Source organism: Tympanuchus pallidicinctus, unplaced genomic scaffold (assembly GCF_026119805.1).
Source record: "Tympanuchus pallidicinctus isolate F22 unplaced genomic scaffold, pur_lepc_1.0 scaffold3, whole genome shotgun sequence".
In the NCBI taxonomy this organism is placed as follows: domain Eukaryota; kingdom Metazoa; phylum Chordata; class Aves; order Galliformes; family Phasianidae; genus Tympanuchus; species Tympanuchus pallidicinctus.
Window position 1 is genome coordinate 25,948,416 of NW_026294747.1, and position 21,835 is coordinate 25,970,250.

The 21,835-nt window shown below is 45.5% G+C and overlaps 1 protein-coding gene across 8 annotated transcripts in view; it reads right to left on the reverse strand.

Annotated features, from left to right (window-relative positions):
- Nucleotides 1–7,656: 7,656 nt before the first annotated feature.
- The window catches only part of RGS6 (regulator of G protein signaling 6), a 231,979-nt gene continuing 217,800 nt past the window's right edge, over nucleotides 7,657–21,835 (reverse strand). For 4 of the 8 annotated variants that reach the window (XM_052693953.1, XM_052693955.1, XM_052693954.1 and 1 more), the window contains one exon: nucleotides 7,657–21,329. In XM_052693953.1, coding sequence (XP_052549913.1) covers nucleotides 21,171–21,329 — 159 coding nt within the window. In that variant the 3' untranslated portion in view covers nucleotides 7,657–21,170. The remainder of the gene's footprint in view (nucleotides 21,330–21,835) is intronic. The other 4 variants (XR_008209171.1, XR_008209172.1, XM_052693956.1 and 1 more) reach the window with 4 other exon arrangements.

Here is a 21,835-nt window from a genome sequence, read left to right on the forward strand (position 1 = left end):
TGGGGAACTCATCACTCTAGGTTCACTGGCTCTGCACCTATTTGCCCAACCTGCGAGGCTGTATGAAGGGCTGTATCCCCCACCTCTTCCCATTTACAGCCCCGCCACAGCACAGCCGTGAAGCCTGGTGGCCTTTTGGTGGGCTCTCTGCAAAAGTCCTTCCAAGTTCACAGCCCACATGTGCCTTTTAGAGACCAAGACAAAGGACATATCAGTTCCTAATAATGAGGAGGAGAAAGGGCTGCAGATAAATGGAGTGGAATGGGGCTGTAGGGCTGAATAACTGAATGCTTTCCCATGTCCTTCTGGAAACCAGGCAGGAGGTCAGCCAGCAGAAGACCTGCCAAGGCAGGGCCATGGATCTCAGCCTTGGCATTTGAAACTTAACCTTGTTGCAACATCAAGAGCTCAAGTGCTGATTTAGCACAACCCTAATTAAAACTGTATCTTTTTAATTAACAGTGTAACAAATGGGGCCAGACATTTATTGTGTATCAGAAGTTGGTTTGCTCTGGTAAAACCTGAGCAGTACTCGCATGGAGGTTCACCGTGACACATAGCCTGAGACACGTGTGTATTAAGGCGCAAACATGGGGTTAACAATGCCAAAGAATCATAAAGAAAAAAACATGCTTCTGGTCAAGACATTGTGAAAAGCAGTCCTTTATCTCCCCAAGTGCCCGTATCAAGTTTGAGAGCAGAGGATGGAATAAGACAAAAGAAATGATTGGAATCACTGTCAGGTTGCTTTTTTCTTCTTCTTCTTCTTCTTTTTTTTTTTTCCTTTTGACTAAAAGAGCTGTTTTTCAGAAATAATCAGCTGCACTTCCCCCAGAGTCCGAGGGACCAACAATTGCTCTTTGCCTCCTAAAAATTGAGTCCTGGAGTGTTGCCAGCTCCCAAAGAAATAAAATACTAGCCAAGGGCAAGGAAATGCAGTTGGATTTATTGCACACTTTTAAGGTAAGTGGTACGCTTTTTATATGGACGTTAAATACAGTAGCTTTTTAATTATGGATTGGTTATTTCCAGTAGCCTTAAGATACAATTATTATCTGTCTGAATGGCAAACCACCTGGGTGGCAAAGTTAGAATGCAGGCTGCCTGGTTTTGCCCAAACAAGGGAACTCTAGAGGCTTTCATGCATACTTTAGCTGCACAAATTCTGCAACCCCACACACATCTTGTGTCCACAGGATGGTGAATGGCACCACAGCATTTTTAGCAATTAGACCATGTTCACACCCCTTTTCCTTTCAGGAATAGTGTAGGTTAGTTAGAATTTTACTTACTTAGAGGAATGTTTATAGAAACAGTCAAATTAAAACAAATATTGGAGAAAGGCTGAGCAAACCTGACAGTAACAGTGGTACTCATGTTTTCGGGTGGCAGGACTCTAGCAGCTGACCTGAATGTCCAAGCACCACTAAGCAAAGCTCCTTGAATTTTAGCAGTCCAATGCCAGTAGCAACAGCTTTGCAAATGAACCAGACAGAGAATTTCTCCAGGAATAACTCTCTGGCAAGTAAATATTTGGCAAGTCATACTCAAATAGTGAATAAATCTTGGAGATACTGCAATCTACTTGCAGGCAACTTGTTAACATAAGAAGAGATGGAATTTGTCAAAGACATCTTTGCCCAGGAATGACAGGCTCATGGGTTAATAGAAGTTAATTTTCCATCTCTAATACTGGGCACTAATTCTGCCTCGTACTGCAGACCTTGACACTTTTTTGGCACGTGACATTGAAAACAGCCAGCCGCAATTAGCGTTCACTGCCACATTCACTGTTTAGCCAAGGGAGATGAGAAATGCTCCCTGTTGGGAGCAGGTTTGCCCTTCTGCTGTGCCTATACAGGCTCTGATATCCTCTGTGAAACCTCAAAGTGGTTGGGCATGAGGTGAGGGCATTGCATGGCCTGGCTGGCTCTGGGGTGGGTGAGTAGAATCATAGAATCATTCAGGTTGGAAAAGATCTCTAAGATCATCTACTCCAACCCCAACCCATGCCTACTAACCGCATCTCTCAGAGCCACATCTGCAGGTTTCTTGAACACCTCCAGTGATGGTGACTCCACCACCTCTCTGGGCAGCCTGTGCCAGTGCTTTACCACTCTTTCTGAGAATATGTTTTTCCTAATATCCACAGAGTCAGAGAATCCTGCTGCACAAGGCTCTACCTCCTGCTCAGGGGCTCTCCTGTGGCTGTAACCTGGATGAGTAACCTTGCACTGCTCTCCCACCAACATAACAGGCACAAGATGATTAATTTAAAGGCATCAGTCTCTTTTCTGCACTCAGCACAGTGCTTCCCTTCAACATCCATGCACACTCATCTCATTAAAATGCTGACTTCTCAACAAAGTAATTCACAGTCCCTCCTCTAACCCAGCCATGCTTGCCTGCCAGTAAAATAAAACACATAACATAAAATACAGACACCCAATAACACTCCATTCCCAACACACCCTATAGTAAATAGACATACAAAATAAAAATAAAACAAAAAACCAAAATAAAAATAGTTTTAATACACACCTTTTGGATGGGGCCAGGGCCAGCTGCCTTCAGCAGAGATGTCTGAGGTGACCACTGTATGCTCCACCTGTCTCCTATCATCGTTTTGTAGAGGGGTAAAAAGCCTTATGTGGACAGAGACACTATAAAGATGGTGATATACTGCTCACTCTGCCAGCAGAAACCCCATGATAACTGATACTGCCCTAATCTCCAGTGGGAACAGGTGAGTTGAAGCATATCAGGTGTTCTTCCACCTAAACATTCAGCTGCGGTGAGTTACCTGGAGCAGGGTGGTAACAGCAGAGCAGAGTCGCTATCTTGTCTTTGTATAATAAGCCTGCAGGGGTACTACAGAGAAAAATGCCTGACACACTTGCCTCATTTTACAAGAAACTTGCACACAGAAGTCCTGGCTTGACTTTGGCAGCATCTGCTTGCACATATGCATGTGCTGACCAAGCATGGCAGTACAGAGTTGTATAAAGCTTCCTCTGACTTGGCTGCAGGATTGTACCACATGCAAACAAAGAAGCCCTATGCATATTATGCAAGCCAGTCCTGTGGAAAATTAATTTCAGGAATGACTGAGGCGGCACTGGCACATTCGATTGGATCTGTTTCCAAAAAGACCTTCAGCCATTGCAGCCAGGTGCATTAGTTTTCATGAGGACAAGTGCATAGAGTGCTGTGAGTGTCATCCATGTCACATAGAATGCTTTTCCTGAACCCACACCTAGCACATTTTTGAAATCTTTTTTCAATCTGCTCTTCCTGGTTGGACACAGCTGCAGGTTCCTCACAGTGCTGGGCACAGCCCCTTGCAGAAGGGACTCTGCTCCTCTCTTCAGCTTCTGCGACAGCACTGAAAATGTGCCCAGCAGGAAAGCTGGAATGAGCCTGGCAATGACTTCCCTTGGCTTTCTTGCTAGGGTAAATTTCCAACTGAAATTCCAAATCTGGCAAGAAAAGGAGGAACCATTTTCCTGGCAGTCCCCTGCTGGTAGTGAGGAGAGTGGATGCGGGGAGCCTCAGAACAGATGGCAATATGAGACAGAGGTAGGTATAGTGGTAAAAAATGGCAATACACAGATTTAGCAAAATATGCCACACCACAACACGTGACATATGTATGTAGTTTGCCATGGGGAGCGAGCACAACACTAGGTGCTGCCTCACCTACATGAGTGATGAGGTCTTTGTTCCCATGGAAGAGCATGTTTTTCCTTCAAGAAAGGCAGCACAGGTGATAGCAGTCTTTGCGGAATAGGAATATGAAAAGAGCCTCAACTTTACAGTTTGAGGTGGGGAAAAGACTGGAAACACAATAGTTCTCATGTATCTACGCTGATACTCACAGATATCTGCACTGTTCCATGATGGGGGGTGAAAGCTGATGTTGATGCAAAGAGCAAAATCTCCAGACAATGCAAAAAAATACAGTAAGGGAACCACTTGGGGAAGAATCTACAGTGTTGAACATCTTTGCTGTTTTTGGCCCACAGATGGCTCTCGCTGTCTTTGAACTCCCCCAGAGATGGCTTTTTAATGTGTTAGATCAGAGGTTTGTTTTTTATCTTTGCAGCAAGAACGCTTCAGGTATGGAAAAATGTGTTCTTGGGGGCATCTGCTGAGGTCCCATCTCTGGAGATTTTTGAGGCACGGTAGATAAAGCAACTTCGGTGAATATTCAGTAGGGAAAATCCTGCTGATTATACAGAGCATTGTGGGATGAACTGCCAGGGCTTTTATTGTCTGTGACTCCATGACTATGTGTAAGGAAGCGAGTTCTTACACAAAAGCCGTTCCTGGCTTTATTTACGCCAAGGCTGCATTCCAGGAAAGGGAAATCCATCATGTCGGAGACAAATGCAAACACAGAGCTTTCTCTCTTGCTCTCTCTTCCCTTTTGGACTGTCCTTTTCATCTGACAGGGAGTCTGTGCTGCTCTGCGTATACTCTGCCACTTGATTTGCTTGAGACTCCCCAGAGGCAAAGAAACGCTGAGGGCAAGATCTCCTTAATATAGCAACACGTCTGTTTTCTGGGAAATGATGGCTTGGCTAGAAGAGATGGTCAGGAGGGAAGGGCAGGCCAGGCTGCAGGGAGCCAGGGGAGGTGTTGGCTGTGGGGGCTGCTGGTGGGGATGGCAGGACACTGCAGGGGCTGCGGCATCACAGCAAAGCAGGTAAGTGTCCAGAGGTGGCCATTGCAGCAGGACCAGCATTTGGGGACCGGTGGCTCGTGGAAAGAGACCTGCAGAAATGCAGGAGTTTGGCTACAGGAAGGGGTGTGTGATTTGCAGAGGGCCCTAGTGATGCTCCATCATGCTGAGCACATGAGGTTTTTTTTCTCCCTGTGTTATGTGTGTGTGAACAAAGCTGGCTGTGGGGCTTTTCTGGCAGTAGCAAGAGAAGCTTCTCAAAGCTGCAGGAAGCTCTAGCAAGCTTGAATTGGCCCAAAACATGCCTGTACCCCAGCATAGAGGATCTAACACCTGGTACCAGCCATTGCTTGCTGCTGGCTGAAAAACCAATGTGCAGCTGCACAGACAAAGATGTCCCTGAGGTGGCAGAAGGGCAGCCCTGTGCACAGCCTGCCTGCAAATGCAGCTTTGCCAAGCTGCTCCTGCACCCAGGACGTGCCCGTCCTGCTAACAGACCAGGCCCTGTGGCTTTGAGGTTGGGACGAAGAGAGGGTGAGTCCAAATCCGCATACACATCACTGTCTGCCTGTTTAATTAAAGATCAGGTGCAGAGCTCCACCATCTTCAGCAGGGAGATCTCAGTCTGACAGCCCCTTTATGAGGCACACAGACCATCCTGAAATAGAAGCCAAGAGGGGAGGGGGAACTGGAAGTGGACCCGCAGGTGCTGCAGCAGTCACCGCATGGTGTGGCGGCGGTACCTCAGGAAGGGTTAACAGTGCTGCGGCTCCCTGCCATGTAGCAGCTGGGCTCTGCTCTGCCAGCTGGCTGCCCGCCCTGCCCGGGGTGCCCAGAGTGATCCCTGAGCGGTCACCATGCCTGAGCAAGGCCAAAAAATACACGGCGCTAGGAGGTCGTGCAATGGAGCTGCTTTCATCCACTTCCCCAGACCGTAGCAGAGATCCTCAGAGACCACCTGCCCTTGTGGAACTCACCCGCACTCCCTTGGTGCTCTGAGTGCTGCCAGACGCATCACACAGGTGAGAGGCTCTTCAGGGCTCTTTCCTTGTAGAGAAAAGTGCTACTGCGCCTCTTTTTTGTGTGTGGCTCCAAACGGCCTGAGAACAGCACAGCTGGGCAGCTCAGAATCCCTCTCGGGAAATGTTGTGCTGTGTAAAGCATCATTTGAATTTTTCATCTGGTGTGCCTTAGCTCACGTGGCTGCAGGCTGACACCAAGGATGCCAATGAAGGGCTGTGATGCTGTGTGGCATGCAGGCATAGCCCACACAGAGATGGATGGAAGAAACCCTGACATGGATCCAAGTGGAAGCGATCGCTCCTGAAGTTCAGCCCAGATAAGGCTTTTCTATTCCAGCCATAAAAGGAGCAGGCCAGATCTTTTCTCTCACTGCCTGGGGAAGGGTGGCACAGTTTAAGACCCCAGAGAAAACAGGTGCAAGCTCAGTTTTCTATCTCTGCTGACAGACAGCACTAGTTAGGGTTCACTGCAATGCCACAGCATTCTCCTCTGCCACGTGAGACGTGTCAGGGTCTATGTAGGCCTCCAGATGGGAATGTGCTGGTAAACCAGCGTCATTGCTGACAGCCCTGACAAGCCTTGCTCACATCCAACCATCTCCAACTGCGCTGGGCTCCTTCCCCTACAGCACATCCAAGCTGTGAGCTTGCAAACTGCTCCCTACGTTCTGCCCACCAACCTCCAGCCGCCAGAGTGCATGCGCAGCTTCCCACTGCTGATGGGAGTGGGCAGCCACACTGATGCTTGTGGCAATGGCCATAAATTCATGTTAAGAGTCTGTGAGTAATGGCATTGCTGTATAAGGCAGACTCCTGAAAAGCTTGTTTTCAAATGCTCAGCAGCAGGATTAGGAGGTTGCTGGCTCTTAGCGGTGAGCCTTGCAGATGTTAGGGGCTGGCAAAGCAAAATCTGTAGCACATGAAAAAGTTGATCAGGTCTGACTCCCTCCTGCCGTGAGATTACTTTTCTCACTACAAAGCGTTTCTCCTCGCCAGTAAGTTCAAAGTCCGTATGGGCATGAAGATAGCGCATTGTTCGACGACGCGCTGTTCTGCTGAGCAGCCGCCTCGCTTATTCTCTGTCTCAGGTTATAAACAGCACTGAGAAGCTGCAAAATTGCTCACAGCTTAAACTACAAAATCATGATAACCCAGCCTATCTCACCCTACTGCGAGCTCTGCTTTAATAATCCTACTTAATCATTAAACCACAATAAGAGTAAGCCAAGGAGTATAAGGAAAGAGCCAAGCCAAGGCATATCAGAGCACTGCTCGGAATCTGAACCGAACTCCACTGGCTCCAGACAGAGGGAGCCCTATCAGGGAATAGCAGAGCTGTTGTGTGAGAGATCGGAAAGCTGTGCCACAAAATCTGTCTCTGTTGGGTCTGGTGGAAGGAGGCAGAGCCAGCTGTGAGCTGCTCCTGCTGATGTCGGTGTGCAGTGTGCCCTATATACGTCCCCTCCCCAGGAGAGCAGCTTGTTATCTAGCACACACACTCCATCTGAGCTGCACTGTTGACATAGATGCTTAAGGTTATTACCAAGTATAGCAGTGGATGCTGTTTTGTTGTGTGGGTTTTGTTGTTTCTTTTTTTTTTTTTTTTCTCCCCAGAATGCTTTACCCTTTACAAAGGGCTACAAAGAAAGCAATCCATCCACCTACTCATTGACCACCTTGCTACACGTTGTTTTACAGCAAACTGATTTTTTCTAAAGACATTTCTCACAAAGGTGGTGATAAAAAAAAAAAAAAAAAAAAAAAAAAAAAAAAATAGAAAAAGGAAAAGCAGGAAGGCAACGAGAAACACGACTTGAAGAAGCACCCACCACCAGCCACCCACCTGGTGACACTGAGAACTGGTCCCGTGGGCGTACATCGGGTTCCCACTGATTCTGGCAAGATTCTCCATGTGTGCATGACAGACAGAACAGATTCGGTCCTCATTGCTTTGACTTTTCCAGGATGCTCAATTTATTTGTGCATTTCAGGAAACAGGACAGTACAGTCAGATGTCCTGTACCTAGTTTCCCATCTCCCCCCAGAACAGAAATAGCTGTAGTCTGAAAGCACCACCCATTCCAGAAGTTGACAGAGCCAAAGCCTTCCCAAGGCAAAGGACCAATGAATTGCCAGTGTCACCTGAATGAGGAGTGACTGAAGAACCCCACCATCTGTGCAAATTTGGCCAAAAAGACAAGTCAAGTCATTATTTCCAGACCAATATAAGAGTTTGAATGGGGGAATGCTCTCACCTCAGCTTTCTTGAAAGCAGGAGTGGATGGTATTGGTGTTGATGAGACGATTCCAGGACCTTAGTTACTATGCAGAGAAAAGACCCATTTTTTATAGAAATGGGGCACATGTTGCCTTGTCTCATTACCATGTCTTGTAGGACTTGCCTGCAGCATGGAAGCTTCCTGATATAGCTGTACAGTGCATTGTGTTGCTGTTACTGTAGTAACTTATTACTTGCACACCTTGTGTTGGCTTTATTGCTGCAGTACCTGACACAAATACACCAGACTGCCCACACATGCCATCACTACTGCCTTACTCCCCAAACTAGTTTACTGCAGCGTCCTGTTGTGTCTTATTGCTGCATTACCAAAATGCTACTTTACTGCAGTGGCCTGTGTTACCTTATTGCTACATTTATCCTGGTATTATTATGTCAGCTTACTGTGGCTTTTTATGCCCTGCTACCATTTTATTACAGTACTCTATGGGATTTTAGCACTGAGTTATACATACATAGAATGTATTAATCCATTTGCCTTAGCCTAACATTGCACTGACCTGTCAAAACCTCCTCGTGCTTGTCCTGGTGCTGGCCCACTATGATGATCATTAATGCTTTGGATATTCCATTATCCAAATAATAATGTACAGCTGTATTTCACAGCTATAGCCCTGCAGGTATGGGATGCCTGGTGGCTAGCTCTCACAGCATGGAGATTGTAAAAGCTTTCCAAGCCTGCTTTTCATTGAAACAATGCCATTGAGAACATAAGGAGAGGTGAAAAACTGATTTCCTAACTCATCTTCTGGGCGATGAGGTAGCTGGAAGACATGGATGCTTATAAAGCAGCAGATTACTGCTTGCAGCACTCAGTGGGTGGTGCTCACTGGCGAGTGCGCAAGAGAAGCATCACTTGCAATAAGTGATGTCATTAAACAGCAGTAATTCAAGGATGCAGGTTGCATGGAAATACTTACACATTAGCATTGTCATATGTGAAGACACATGAACAGCCATTTGTATGTGCTCCCAGGAGGAGACCCTTTCTGATCTCATGATGTTTGTCTCAGAGAAATTTGGGCAGGAAGCTAGGAGGGGAGCTCTCCCCTCTACAGAGCATACGTAGCTCCATCCGCTTGGCTTGCCGCTGCTGAGCAGATTAGCTGTGCCAGTGTGCATTTAGATAGCAAGCTGTTCAGCATCCAGGCCCCCTGATGTATGCCCATATGCATACTCACTGTCCGCAGTTCCCCCATGCTCTTGGCTGTTCAAACCCAGCAAATTACCTACAGGCAGCACACAGCACGTTCTTAGGGGTGGCACAGGGGGACACGTTTGAATGTGCATGGCTGGACAACTGGGACTGTTGCACAAACACTTACTACTACCAGAGGGGAGCCTTTGGCTGGATGGTCAGCATGGAATGGACAGGTCCTGCTGAGATGGTTTAGTGACAATCAGCAAAGACCCGAATGTCTCCATGAGAGGAAAATGTTACCTGTATGTACGTGCACAGCCATGATGATTCTGCAGTCCTGGAGCTCTCATTTGCCATGTATTGCCACGTATGTAGGAGGAATTTGGTCTGAAGATCCCAGTTAATAGGCCTATTATAGGAACTAGGTAAGTAAGTGTAAACAACAAATACCGTACTCAGTACTCTACTGTATAGTCATGCAGGTGTAGAGTCCTATAGACCTTATGTAAAATTGATATCAAGAGCTGTCTGGGAAAAATAATTGAGGTATCAAAATGAGAAAATTCATGGGTAAAGAGGGAAAATTCTTTTACTGGTGAAAACTATGCTGGCCTGATTTTATGCATACATTAGCCTCAGATATTAGGATAATATTTGCCACAGAAATAAATATGGTTGGTAGCCAGCTGTCTACTTAGCAAGATAGATAATTTTTCCTAGATAGGAATGCAGACATGTACCCATATAGCAATTTCTACCACCTGCACACACACACACACACAAAACAAAAACCAAATAACAAAACAAAACAAAACAAAAACCAAACCAGCTTGGCTTGGCATAAGGGAAGAAGACCAAGTGTCTATTTTCACATACACTTCAGATCTGAACTGCTTAAAAACTACAGGTTTCGTGGTACTAAGTCAATTGAAATTGAAAATTTTGTATATAGGCAGTATACTGTATGTGAATGCAATCCATTTTACATATCTGCAGCTAGTGTAATGTGAGTTTTGTCATTAACCAAGTCACTCCAGGTCCGTCTTCATCCTAACCTCTGTAATACCCACGTTCTGAAACAAGCTATTGGGTCATCTCTTGCATTTGTATTCACGGGCTCTACATCAGGTGAAACACAGGCACCCAAGCATCTGCACAGCCACAAACTTCTTCTGACAAGCCTTTCTCCATCAGATCTCTCCTTGCTGCAGACTGAATTTTGCTCTCCATTACACATGCCTACAGCAGAGTTACTTTCCCCTGTATACGCATGAACAGATTTTGGCCCACTGTAATCAGGGCTAAATTTCCTCTAAGTGGTTCAGTTCTACCTACTTGGAATAAAACTTGAACATCCATCATTAAGCAAGTATGCAAAACCTCAAATAAATAGAAAGCCAAATACAATAGAAAACAGCTCACTTTTAAATACCGCATGTGTGTGTCTGTGTGTTTGTGCATATGTGCGTCATACATCTAAAACACAACTACGTCAGGCAGTCTTGCACTAAACGTACATGCAGAGCAACCCCGCCAATGTCGGAGGATGTGCACCAAGATCAGTCTGACGCAGTGGGGCAGATCCTCAGGTGATGTAAGCCACTCAAAGTCTCCTGCCTTTGGACGAGGATCTGACCATCGTCTTTGGACATGCTACATGCCATTGGAAGGACAGCGAGTGACAAACTTAGTGAGGGCCATTTTTTCCTGATATTTTAAAGGAGGAGAGACATAGGAAATTAAAAACAAAGCTAAAGTCAATGGATCTGCAGGAGAGATGCATTTGATACTTTGTGGAAAGGAGCAGCAGCTTCCAGCAGATATTTTATTGGATCCAGATGGCCACAGGAAAAGGAGCAAATGGGATTGCAGTGGCATCTTTTATAGCCGTGTCTGTGCTAGGAAGAGAAGAGGTGAAGCAAAACCACTGATCTCTCTCAGTTCCTCTTTCTCCAAGCAGTGGTGAAGTCTGTTTCCTCAAATAACAACACACCAAGCCATTGTCTTGCTTCCTGTGTACTGTGGCTTGTGCTCCTACAAACCCAAGCAGGAATCCAAGTCCCCATGCAGAGCTCGGTGTCACTACGAAGCTGTGCAGATAAAGTGTTGATGTAATTGGTGACAGGCGGGCTGTCCCTCGCTGAGCTGCTCTCTGCTCCTGCTGTCCTCCATGGCACCCTGCCCTCCCTGGTGAGGTGGCAGACTGGTGGGGTGACTGTCAGGAGGACTGCATCAGGCCCGTCAGGCGCTTGCTGGCCAGAGACTTTCCCTGGAGGAAGGCACAGACAAACAGACAGACAGGAGACCCACAGTGTGAGTGAAGCAGCTGCCACGAGATGGGGACTGTTGGTGAGGGTTTTTCAGTTACCTGCAATTTTACCCCTGGATTTTGCAAGGTGAGTTGTGGCTAACTGGCCTCAGTCACTGCTTGTCCACCCCTGCAGACAACACTTGTCCCTGGTCTCAACCCAGATATTGAACTGTTGACTGCAACTCTTTGAATGTGACCATCCAGCCAATTCCAACTAGAGAAGTTGTTTGATCACCTTGCAACAAATTCAGAGCGCAAAGGGAAGGAAAATCAGAACTGGCATGGAGTTTATACCCACAAGGTATGGAAAATCAGTAGCTTAGGGTGGTAATTCACCCCAATTACTCTTAAAAACCAGGTGGCCACATCCAAATCACCTACTGAGAATAGTCCTGTGTTCGTGACTCCTGTTCTCAGACTCTTAAGTGTGCCCTTTGGTCCGGGCCAAACCTCTGCCACGGATCATACGAGCAGTTTGAACAGATCCGGGTCTGTTCTCTAGATTAACACATTAACATTCCAAGAAAAAAGGACCCGTCAGCCTCTTTGTTTCCTCATCTCTTCCCATTCAAGACTACAGCAGATGGATGCAGTAGCTATCTGCAGAAGCCTGATGTTACCACTCAAACATGCAGCCTTTATCAAGCAATTTGCTGGGCTGATCACATGACCACACTCTGCTGTGACAAACAGTGCTGTTGCTTGGACCATCCCTCCTGGGATGGGAGTGCCACCACCACCATTTTGTAGGCTCTCTCCTGGGGCCCAGCTGCTGTATGGCACTGCTGCTGCTTAAGATAAGCCTATTTTCTTTCACTGTAAATCAAATTCTCATTTTTGAACAAACTCCTGGGGAGCTTGGGCCAGTGCAATCCCAGGGGGTGGTAAGTCCTCTGCAGGAGCTGCAGGCATGGTCAGCACACACTGCTATTGTGAACACCAGTGAAAGGGTGCTGAGGAAGCACTGATTCTTAAGCCCAATTTGAAGGAAAAGAAGGTAAACATCCAGATGTTAACTTCTGGAGCCATAACATGGCTGGTTTTAGGAAAAAAAAAAATATTTATACCTGTATTTGGATAGCTCCTTAGGAAAAAAACCAATGAATACTCATTGGGTTTTTATAATGGCCCTAGATAAAGGCAGCCAGTCAGCTTCTCTGTTATCTTCTCTGTGGCAGGCAGCTGGGGACACGCCAGCTCCCGCCTCAGCATCTTGTTTGGCAGTGCAAGATGTTGCAGCACTCCCTCACAGCTTCCTTTGGCACTGTGGACGTAGCTCCTGGCTCTGCAGTGGGCTCGATGCTGTGGGTCTGGCCCAGTCTTGGCTGGCACAGCAGCAGCAAGATGGGTAGAAAAAGAAGCCAGCACACATGGATTAACACTGAGAGAGCTTTAGAATACATACTGCACTGCTTTGGTTCCTCAGTGGTCTCCAGCCACACACACATTTGTTCTAACCCAAGGATCAGCCTCACTTTTGGGGCCTGAATGGGGTGAGCACCTGCAGGCTGAATGTTACTGGTTTGTGGGCACATGATTTGGGATTTTTCTTCTCAAAGATATAGCAACTGGTCCCTCTTATTTCTGCTTCTTTTTAATCTTCCCATGCTTCTGTAGCACAAGGTTCAGAAGGAGACACAGCACATTTGGGAATGCTATACTTAGCTTTCCACCAGACAGATACAACATAAACCCCAGCTTGTGCGACATGCTTCAGCGCCCCTGGAAAGAAGCGCCCCTGCAGTGGGGTGGCCAGCTGAGAAGCGAGGCTGGCCCACATCGCCTCAGATGGCCGGGGTAAGACACATACCTGTATCTTGGGTAGCTACAGCATAGCTGGGTGCAAAGTATGCCAGAGAACTTCAAGGGTCCTTTTGGGTCTGATCTGGCGTTGGGTCAGGATTCTCTTAGTGAGATCACTGACAGGTAGATGAAGTTTTAGGTCATTACAAAAGACCTCACATTTTCTTTAAACAGGCTCAGCCAAGATAAATGATTTTTTTCCTTCCACTGTCTTTGCTTAGCAGGAAGCCAGCTCCTGGCCCACATTTCTAGCTCTCCTTTCCCCAGTGCACAAAAACATCTATAGCTCCTGCCTTACTTCCAGAAGTTTCACCTAAGCTTTGCTGACAGAGCACAACGTCTTGAGCTCAGCACACTACAGCTCTTCTTTTACTCTGTCATACAGAGTGCAACCTTACAATCTGGAGTAACCTAAGGAAAAAGTCAGGGAATTCTTAATAGACCTTCTGAAATTTCCCCCCAGAAGGGGGTTTCCAAGTTCTGGGGCCCACCCTCCACACGGCTGTGTGCCTGGGAGGGGACCAGCTGGCCCCAGGATTAGCAGGGCTCTTACCACACCCTGCCGAAGCGACCCACAGGCTACTGGATGTACACAGCACTTTCTATGGCTGAACAGCTACAAAACTAAAATATAAAATGCAATTAGCAGTTATCTGAATGAAACAGAATTCAGCAACTTAACACAGGCAAAAAGCAAACAAGAGGGGGAAAAGCCCATCTGGGATTGACAGAAAAACTAGGCAGATCTCCTTTCAAATCTCTTGCACAAGCCACCACTTTCCACCTTGCTCTTTTCTTTCCTCTACCAAAGGCAGCACTTGGCCTAGTAAGAGAGAAGGCAGGGGATGTGAATTGTGTTTTTTTTGTAAGTAGACGGTTTAGTTTTGTCCCATACCTGTAGTTTCACACAAGTGGCATGCTGTGCCCAGCACACAGTGCAGCTCACATGCACAACATGCAGTCGCTCACCACCAGCAGCACGCACAGGCCAGCACTCCCATGCACCCCATCAGGCACTTACCTTAACATCGGGTGGTATTTGTCCCCAGTAGTGAGGCTGAGGAAGCGTGTGGGATGTTTCTGGTGCTCAACTCTTTACCACAGCAACACAAACAAAGCACTGTCATGCCACTCCACTCCACACTCCTCACCCACCCACTTAGGACTCTGCTACAGCTGACTCCACTAATCGCTCTCCATCCCCTTCTGCTCCCTGGTGCTGTCCCTTCCCCAACCAGAAGGATCGCTTTCCTGGGGGAGAGGCCATCTCCCGGGGAGTAGTACATCTCCATCCCTCTGTAAGACCTCAGCAGAGGACTGGGACTGCTCTGTGTACCGCTGGAGGTGAGCAAATCTCCCACCAGCTGCAATTTAAGCTTTTTCACATGCTGACAGGCACCACGCAATTCCGTAACTTCTAGCTACTGCACTTTGACAACTCTGGGAGTGGGCAGGCAGTGTCCTGCAACCAACCAAAGGAGAAGATTTCCAGTGCCCTAGCCCTGCCAGTACTCCTTGATTCTCAGTGTTAGAGTACATCTTGGGGAAATCTTATTCTAGTATCATTTAAAAAAAAATTCTTTTATTAGACTTGTTTTTTTTCATGAGAAGATACACTGCAAACATAAAATAAGCAACACAAATTAACAAAGTTAAGTACAAAACAGAGTTAAAAACATAAACAATAAAGGAAAATAACTTAGTTCAATGCAAAATAAATACAAACTATGAACAGATATCACTTAAAGAAGCACACAGACTATCATGGACAACACCATCAACTCCATGCTGACACAGACTGATCCCTGGAGCTGCTGTAGAGGGCAAGCACAACAGCAGCATGCAGGATGCTCATCCGTTGCCACCAGCACCATCTCAAGAGTCACCCCAACATGGTGCAGCATGAGTCTGCTGCTGGTACCAAGGTGCCTGAGCTGCTCACAGCTCTGCTAACCAGGGTCAGGCTTCTACATCTGACATCTCCATTTCAATTTATCCCCTTTTTCAATTAATATGATGGGATATAAAAGCAGATCAGTGCTGTAGTCCAATTAAAATTGGTATCATCCATCCCTGCCTTATTTTTTGAGATTTTCCCATGCTTTCTAAGCAGATGCTACGCTTTGCTTTCAGAATCCCTGGTGCACCACTACATGTAAAACAAACAAGGAACATATATGAGCCCAGTACTCACCAACTCCTTAAGCAGCTCCAAGAATGCTGGAGCTCTCCTCTGCCTTCCCAGCAGCACCGGGAAGGTGGATGCATCCCCACTTCTGCTGGGAAGCATTTTGGGCCCTGCGTATCTAAGAATGTGTTAGGGCCCATTTTGGCATTAGTTCAAGCAGTCTGTGGACTGCTCCAACTCATCCTGTGAAGGGATGACCCTAAGAGACCACACAGTTCCAGTGCCGATGCTCACCAGGTGCTGCATGGTGCAGATAGCCCAGATCCTGTCCAGTAGAGAACTTCCCAGGCAAGTGCAGCTCAGTGGTGTTTGAGAACCTGCCTGAAAATGTGCCCCATCCCTGTTTGTTTTACTGGGCCTTTCTAGGTGTCAGCCCATCCCTGCTACCGTATGCCTGTTTAAAAGATGCTTTCTGTTGGTGCTGGAATATCAGCCTGGCTGAAATCACAGAAGGGCTCAAGCCCTCTCCCCAGAAATCCTTGCTGAGGTCGTGATTCAGTAACCGCAGCATGTAGAAGGTAGTTTTATCTTCTTGAATTTGTATGCAGCTGGAATAAAAGGCAGTAAATTAATAGTAAGCATATCCTGAACTCCAAATAGGGCCTTTCATTCAGAAGTATCCCAAAGATGGTGCAAGCAGGGATCACTCACCCAGTGCAGGAGCAGTGTCCTCTGGGGCCAATGCAGTGGCCATCCTGTGCCAGCAGAACCACACAGCAGCGTTTTAAGGGTAGGAAGTGAAGAGTAACTTACCCATGAGAAATGAAGAATACTTATCTTTTGAAGTAGACCTGCATACCGAATGGATAACACAATGTACATGCAATACATGCAACCCGCCATTTCCTGAACTGAGCGTGCAGCATAAACCTATCCAGCCCACACATTGTACAGGTAGGGCACTCTGTGGGTACCAGGAACAGATGTAGTGCACACAAGCATGCAGAGTTCTGTCAGTACGTGCACTTACGCCCCAGGCATGCGGCTCCAAGCAGGGCTAGCCACTGACTGGTTACTGCACATAACAGGCAAGTTGTCAGTGCGCACTGGGTCCCCTCATGCTTTACGTATGTTCTGGTGCTTCCCACATCTATAGAATGCAAGAACCTTTTCCCAGTAGAGACAGTATTTGTTAATGATTTGAGTACTGGAACAAGCAAATTTTCTTTTTAAGTAAGACAACATCCAAAGATAAAAATAATCCTTTTTCCAGATGGCTTTTCTTGGTGCCAAATCTAAGAAGTTTTGGCATCCATTCCTACATCCTTCCCTTCTAACTGTCTGTTCCTGACACCCATTTCATCAGCATTTCAGGGTATCACCTTCTACTATCCACACTTCGTCTCACTGTATTTTCTAGCCATAATGGCTTAAACTTTTGGCTTTATTATATTGCAGGTCATGAATACTTTCCATTCCCTCAAATGCAGTTATCTATTTATGCAATTAAGTAGAGCTGTGAAAGTAAAAAAGTAGAAAAGCTGGTAAGTTTATGACAGTTCTATGACATTATCAAGGAGCCAGCTGAAAAGAGAGAAATGATGATATCAGGCAGCAATTCCTCCTACAGTCCTACCCCGTGAACTGTGTTCATGGTTAGTATTTGTAACACATCATGGTGACATACAACTGCACAAAATATACAGTTCACCTGAGGAAGGTAAGACCCTCCTGATACATTTTACGTGCGTGACTTCATACTCATGAATTAGGAATAAGGACCGGGAGAGTCAGAGTGTGACTCGGACTTTGATCCAACAGCAGACAAAACAAGAGGACATGCAATTCTGAACAGCAAGGGCCAGTAACAGTGGCCAAGGGATGCAGTCAAGGGTTGGGAATATAGGAAAGTGAGAGAAGGGGTAACAAGACATAGCTGGAGGAGAATACTGCTGAAAGCATCTGGGAGGGGACAGCCACATAGGCAGGATAGACAACGAGGCTATTGTAGCTGCATAATGCAAGGGAATAGATAAACATGGACGAAGCATGGGACTTGAGGTTTTGCAGAGAACAGTAGCTTCACCACACTGAATTGGGATAAACATACAGGCCTGAGCCAAGGACAGTTCAGCATGAAATCACTAAGACGTACCAGAAAACTAAAGTAGAGGAAGTGCTACTCTGAGAATACTGTTTGAATCACTGCAAGAAGGAGTGCACTTCAGACATCAGGCAGAAATTATATAAAACAAATATAAAGTATAGGCTCTCCAGTAATATTCTTAGAAAACTCACCCTTCCATAAGAAACCATGGAAGGACACTGGCTTTACAGACACGAAGGAATTACATGTGAGACTCTGTCTGCAAGGCTCCTGGATGAGAATGCAAACACCAACTGCTGCTACCTCATAGACTTGAAGCAGCTCCTGCTGACCAGCCCCTGCCTGCTGCCTCCTGCAGTTCTGTCTCATACAGCTAATAAAGCTGAGCCCTTCTGTCAATTCAGTTATTCACATATGACTGAGAAAGGAAACAATCCTTGGTCTTCATTGACTTGCTGTCCTGTACAAGATGCTCCATTCATAATGTCTAAGGTTCTTTAAATGAAAGCTCATTAGAGAAGTTCTATTCTTCTATTCTTAACCTACAGCCCAATCCTCATGTAAACCAAACACAGACCACCTTCTCTTTCACCTCATTCTTTCTGCAATGTGTTTAATTTACCACTTGGAAATATTCCCCAATTCCTTGGATACATTTCACAGTGCATCTCTCTTCTGTACCTGATATCTTCTACTACTCTAAATTTAAAGTAAATTTCCGGAGTCTCTTAGTCTCACTGCATACTTGCATTTCCCCTAAAAGTTACCAGGAGGGCTCCTTTTCCTATTAAATATTTCACTTCTTACAAACTGTAACAATGAAAGATAAAATACAAGCTGTAGTTTACCATATCCAAACATAGGTTGCAAGCAGCTATGATGTGCCTCTACAAATCATGCCAGAGCATATGCTGCAGTGGCCAACTACTACTTGAGGAAGGACGTAGGGCAAAGAAAACACAGGTAAGAGATATCCCATAGACTCCAATATGTAGCCAAAAGTCTTTGCATTTGCATTTTTGGCTCCCCATGGCAGCTGCTTCACCTGGGAGCTGCCAGGTCCTATCACTCTTCTCTCATATTCCATTGATGGAAGAGCAAAGCAGGAACTTTTTCATCTTATTCAGGACCAGAGCTTTCTCGGCCCAGGAACACAACAACTAACAGCATGAGATGTCAAATGATTCAGACAGAAGTTATGACAATTCCAAACAAACGCTATATCCAATATCTGGCAACATTCTTAAAGCACAGAAATTGAACTCTGGCACTCTCAAAAGCCCTGTGCGTGCCTTCACAAACAAGTGCCAGCTGGGAATAAAGTGTAGAGATGTGCTCAATACTAGGTCAGTGCCTCAATACTGAGTTAGAAAATTTAACACCAGTTTACTTAAGAGAGATAATTCCTTCCTTGGAATAGTGTGATTTTTAAAAGTTCAAAATCAAGTCAGAATATCACAGCCCAGGTTTATCACTTGAAGTTACCTGCTGAGGCCAGTATCCCCATAATCCCTGTTATTGCTGAGCAACCACTGCTGCTTTGGAGAGAGAACCCAGGATGCTGCAAGGTGCAACAAAGAAAAATAAAAACAAACACTCTTGTTTCCCCTTCCATTAAATGGCCACCAGCACAAGTTAGGAAGAAACTTGGTAGCTTCCTCTATGAGACAACAACACCAGTGGTTTCCCTAAATGTACTCATTAAAATATATTCTCCTTCCACTCTTGGCCCTGAAGGATCATCTCAGCTTACAAGAACTAAGCTTCTGTCTGATTATTAAATCATTTCTAAAGCAGATGGGAAACTACTGTGGTTTAAACAGCTAGGCTGAGACTGCATAGCTAAAAATAGTATAGCAGGCTCCTTTTAATTAGTAAGATGATCAGATATGACAGAAGAGAGAGATGTAGATATATGGATTTGTGTGTGTGTATGTCTTTAAAATTAAGTTATTACCTCAGTAACAAGTATTATTTATAACATATATGATACATGATGTCTGATTTTTATGATGTCATTTATCTTCACTTGGGCAAGAAGACAGGCTAACTCTGCTTTCATAATGTCAATCCTTGCTATATTCGAAAGGAAAATTGTAATAAGATAAACCTGCCACCGTGTGCAGGGCCATCATTTTTTAAATGAGGTGGATTAGTAAGTGCTCTGGTGCAACAGACTGTCAGATCTGCAATGCGTTGCCCAGAGCGAGTGCGGCTCCCCGAGGCCGACCGCGTCCCTTGGCGCACGCAGAAGAGCCAGTCCAGCTTTGCACCTCTGCCTCCAGAGCCAGGAGCCAAGCATAAGGCTGAACTGGACACGGACTGCTATGTCTGCCCTACTGCTGTGCTGCCCATGTACTTTTGAGGACTCCTCAAAGCTTGAATGGTGCATCTGGGAGTAGAATTTGCTACTCAGTGTAAATATATCGGCATAGTTTATTTAAAATAAATAAATAAATAAAAAAATCTCGCCTGTTCCTCTTTCTGGCAAACTCTTACAAAGTAGTAAATATGCAGATGGGCACAGTGATATATTTTGTATCAACATGCTTCAAATGTGTGCATATGCATTAACTATATAAATACATTCCTCAGGAAGCCTGCCAGACATATACTACAAAGCTCTGCATTTAGTTTGTTCAGAAAGAACCCCTCCAGGTTTATTTGCTGTATGATAGCTCACACTTACCTGCAGTTTCCTCTTTTCTATCTGGATGTACAAATGTTTCATATTTATACAGTGTGTGTACATATATAGCATGCATATATATTAATGTACACAAACACACAAGTAAAAGCATATGTACTGTATATACACAGTCCAACATCTTTGTTATAAAGCTGAATATCACAGCGGTATGCCAAAACTGTACGGCATATCAAGTCAAAACATACTTGATACTAAACAACACCAGAACAACTTGTTGATATACCTTCAGTGCTAGCTCCCTGCTGCCCCATGAACACTGCTGATCCCATCCTGCACACTTCCCCTGCCTCTGCCAGCCCTTCCCACCAAGCCAGCTGTGCTACTGCAAGAGGGGGGCACCCCAGGATACATGCACAACACTGGGAGAAGAAGAAAGCCAAGAATTGCCCTCTTTCTCTGGAAAATCTTTAGGGCCCAAGTAGCTGAAGATCAGGGATTGGTGAAGGATGAGAGGAGAAGACCTCTGCCCACTGCCCTTGAGGTCTCACCATCCCATTATCTGAGAGGTTTAAAAGTGTCATGTTTCTTGCTGTTACTGCACTCCTTTTCAGGTGATAGTACTATGAGCAAGTCAGAGGGTACCATCCATCACTACTTACATGAGTACTGACACACAGGGGCAACAGAGGGAGCAGCTGCAGTGTAGTGGATGGCTACGTATATATATATATACATATGGCAGCACAAATCATGCATGGAGGTCAGTATGGATACAGCTGAAATGGTGGGTTCTACTAGAATCATGCTTTTCTGATTCTTTGCACAAGGAAAAGCCAGAACACATTCTGTAGTGGGCACACAGCAAAAAGACATCCATCCGTTTAATTCTGGACACAAATCAGTTTGCTTTTACAGTGATGATTAGCTGGAATGAGCGCTGCGATGGAATTCTGCTCCCCACCCACCCCGTTTTCAGAGCTGCTGTTTAGATGAGCTACGGTACTAAAAGAGAAGCTGTAAAGATGCTATCTGCAAACATAAAGTTGAAATAAAAAGATAAACATCCGCATTCCCCCCAATGAAAAATGGAGTTCTGAAGAAAGGGAGGAGGGAGAAGAAAAAGAACTTACCATGCTGCGAGTGAACTTTTCTAGAGAAGTTCTACGACCTTGCTCATTCTCTGGCTTAACGGGGAATAAAGTGGGGAGAAAAAAATACAGAAAAAAAACCCTTCAGCTTAAATGCAGTTTTTCAAAACAGCAGCAAAATATAAGGAAGCAGCAAGGGGAAAAAATTGTAAAAAAAAATTATAAAAAGCAGAAATCAATGTTTGCAACAGCAAACATGAGAAACCAAAACCCCTTACAGAATGAGAAACATCAGTACTTCTACTCTTGGAGAATGTCACCTTTCCTCCCGTGAGTTTTTTGAATGGATCAAACAGCATCTGTGCATTGCTGTGTCTCACAGCTATTGGTATTGATTTCATGTTCATTGAATTTTCCTTCTGTAGCTGTTTGAGCTGGGACCTCTGATTCTGGTTAACATCTGCCAAACAGCTGATTGGAGACTGCTGTCTACTTACTTCAAGAGATGAAAAAACACAGCAACTTTTACAACATTAAAAAACAGTGTGTGAGTGAATACAGTGCTGGAAGGAAAATCCTATCGAACTCATTGCCAGGGAACG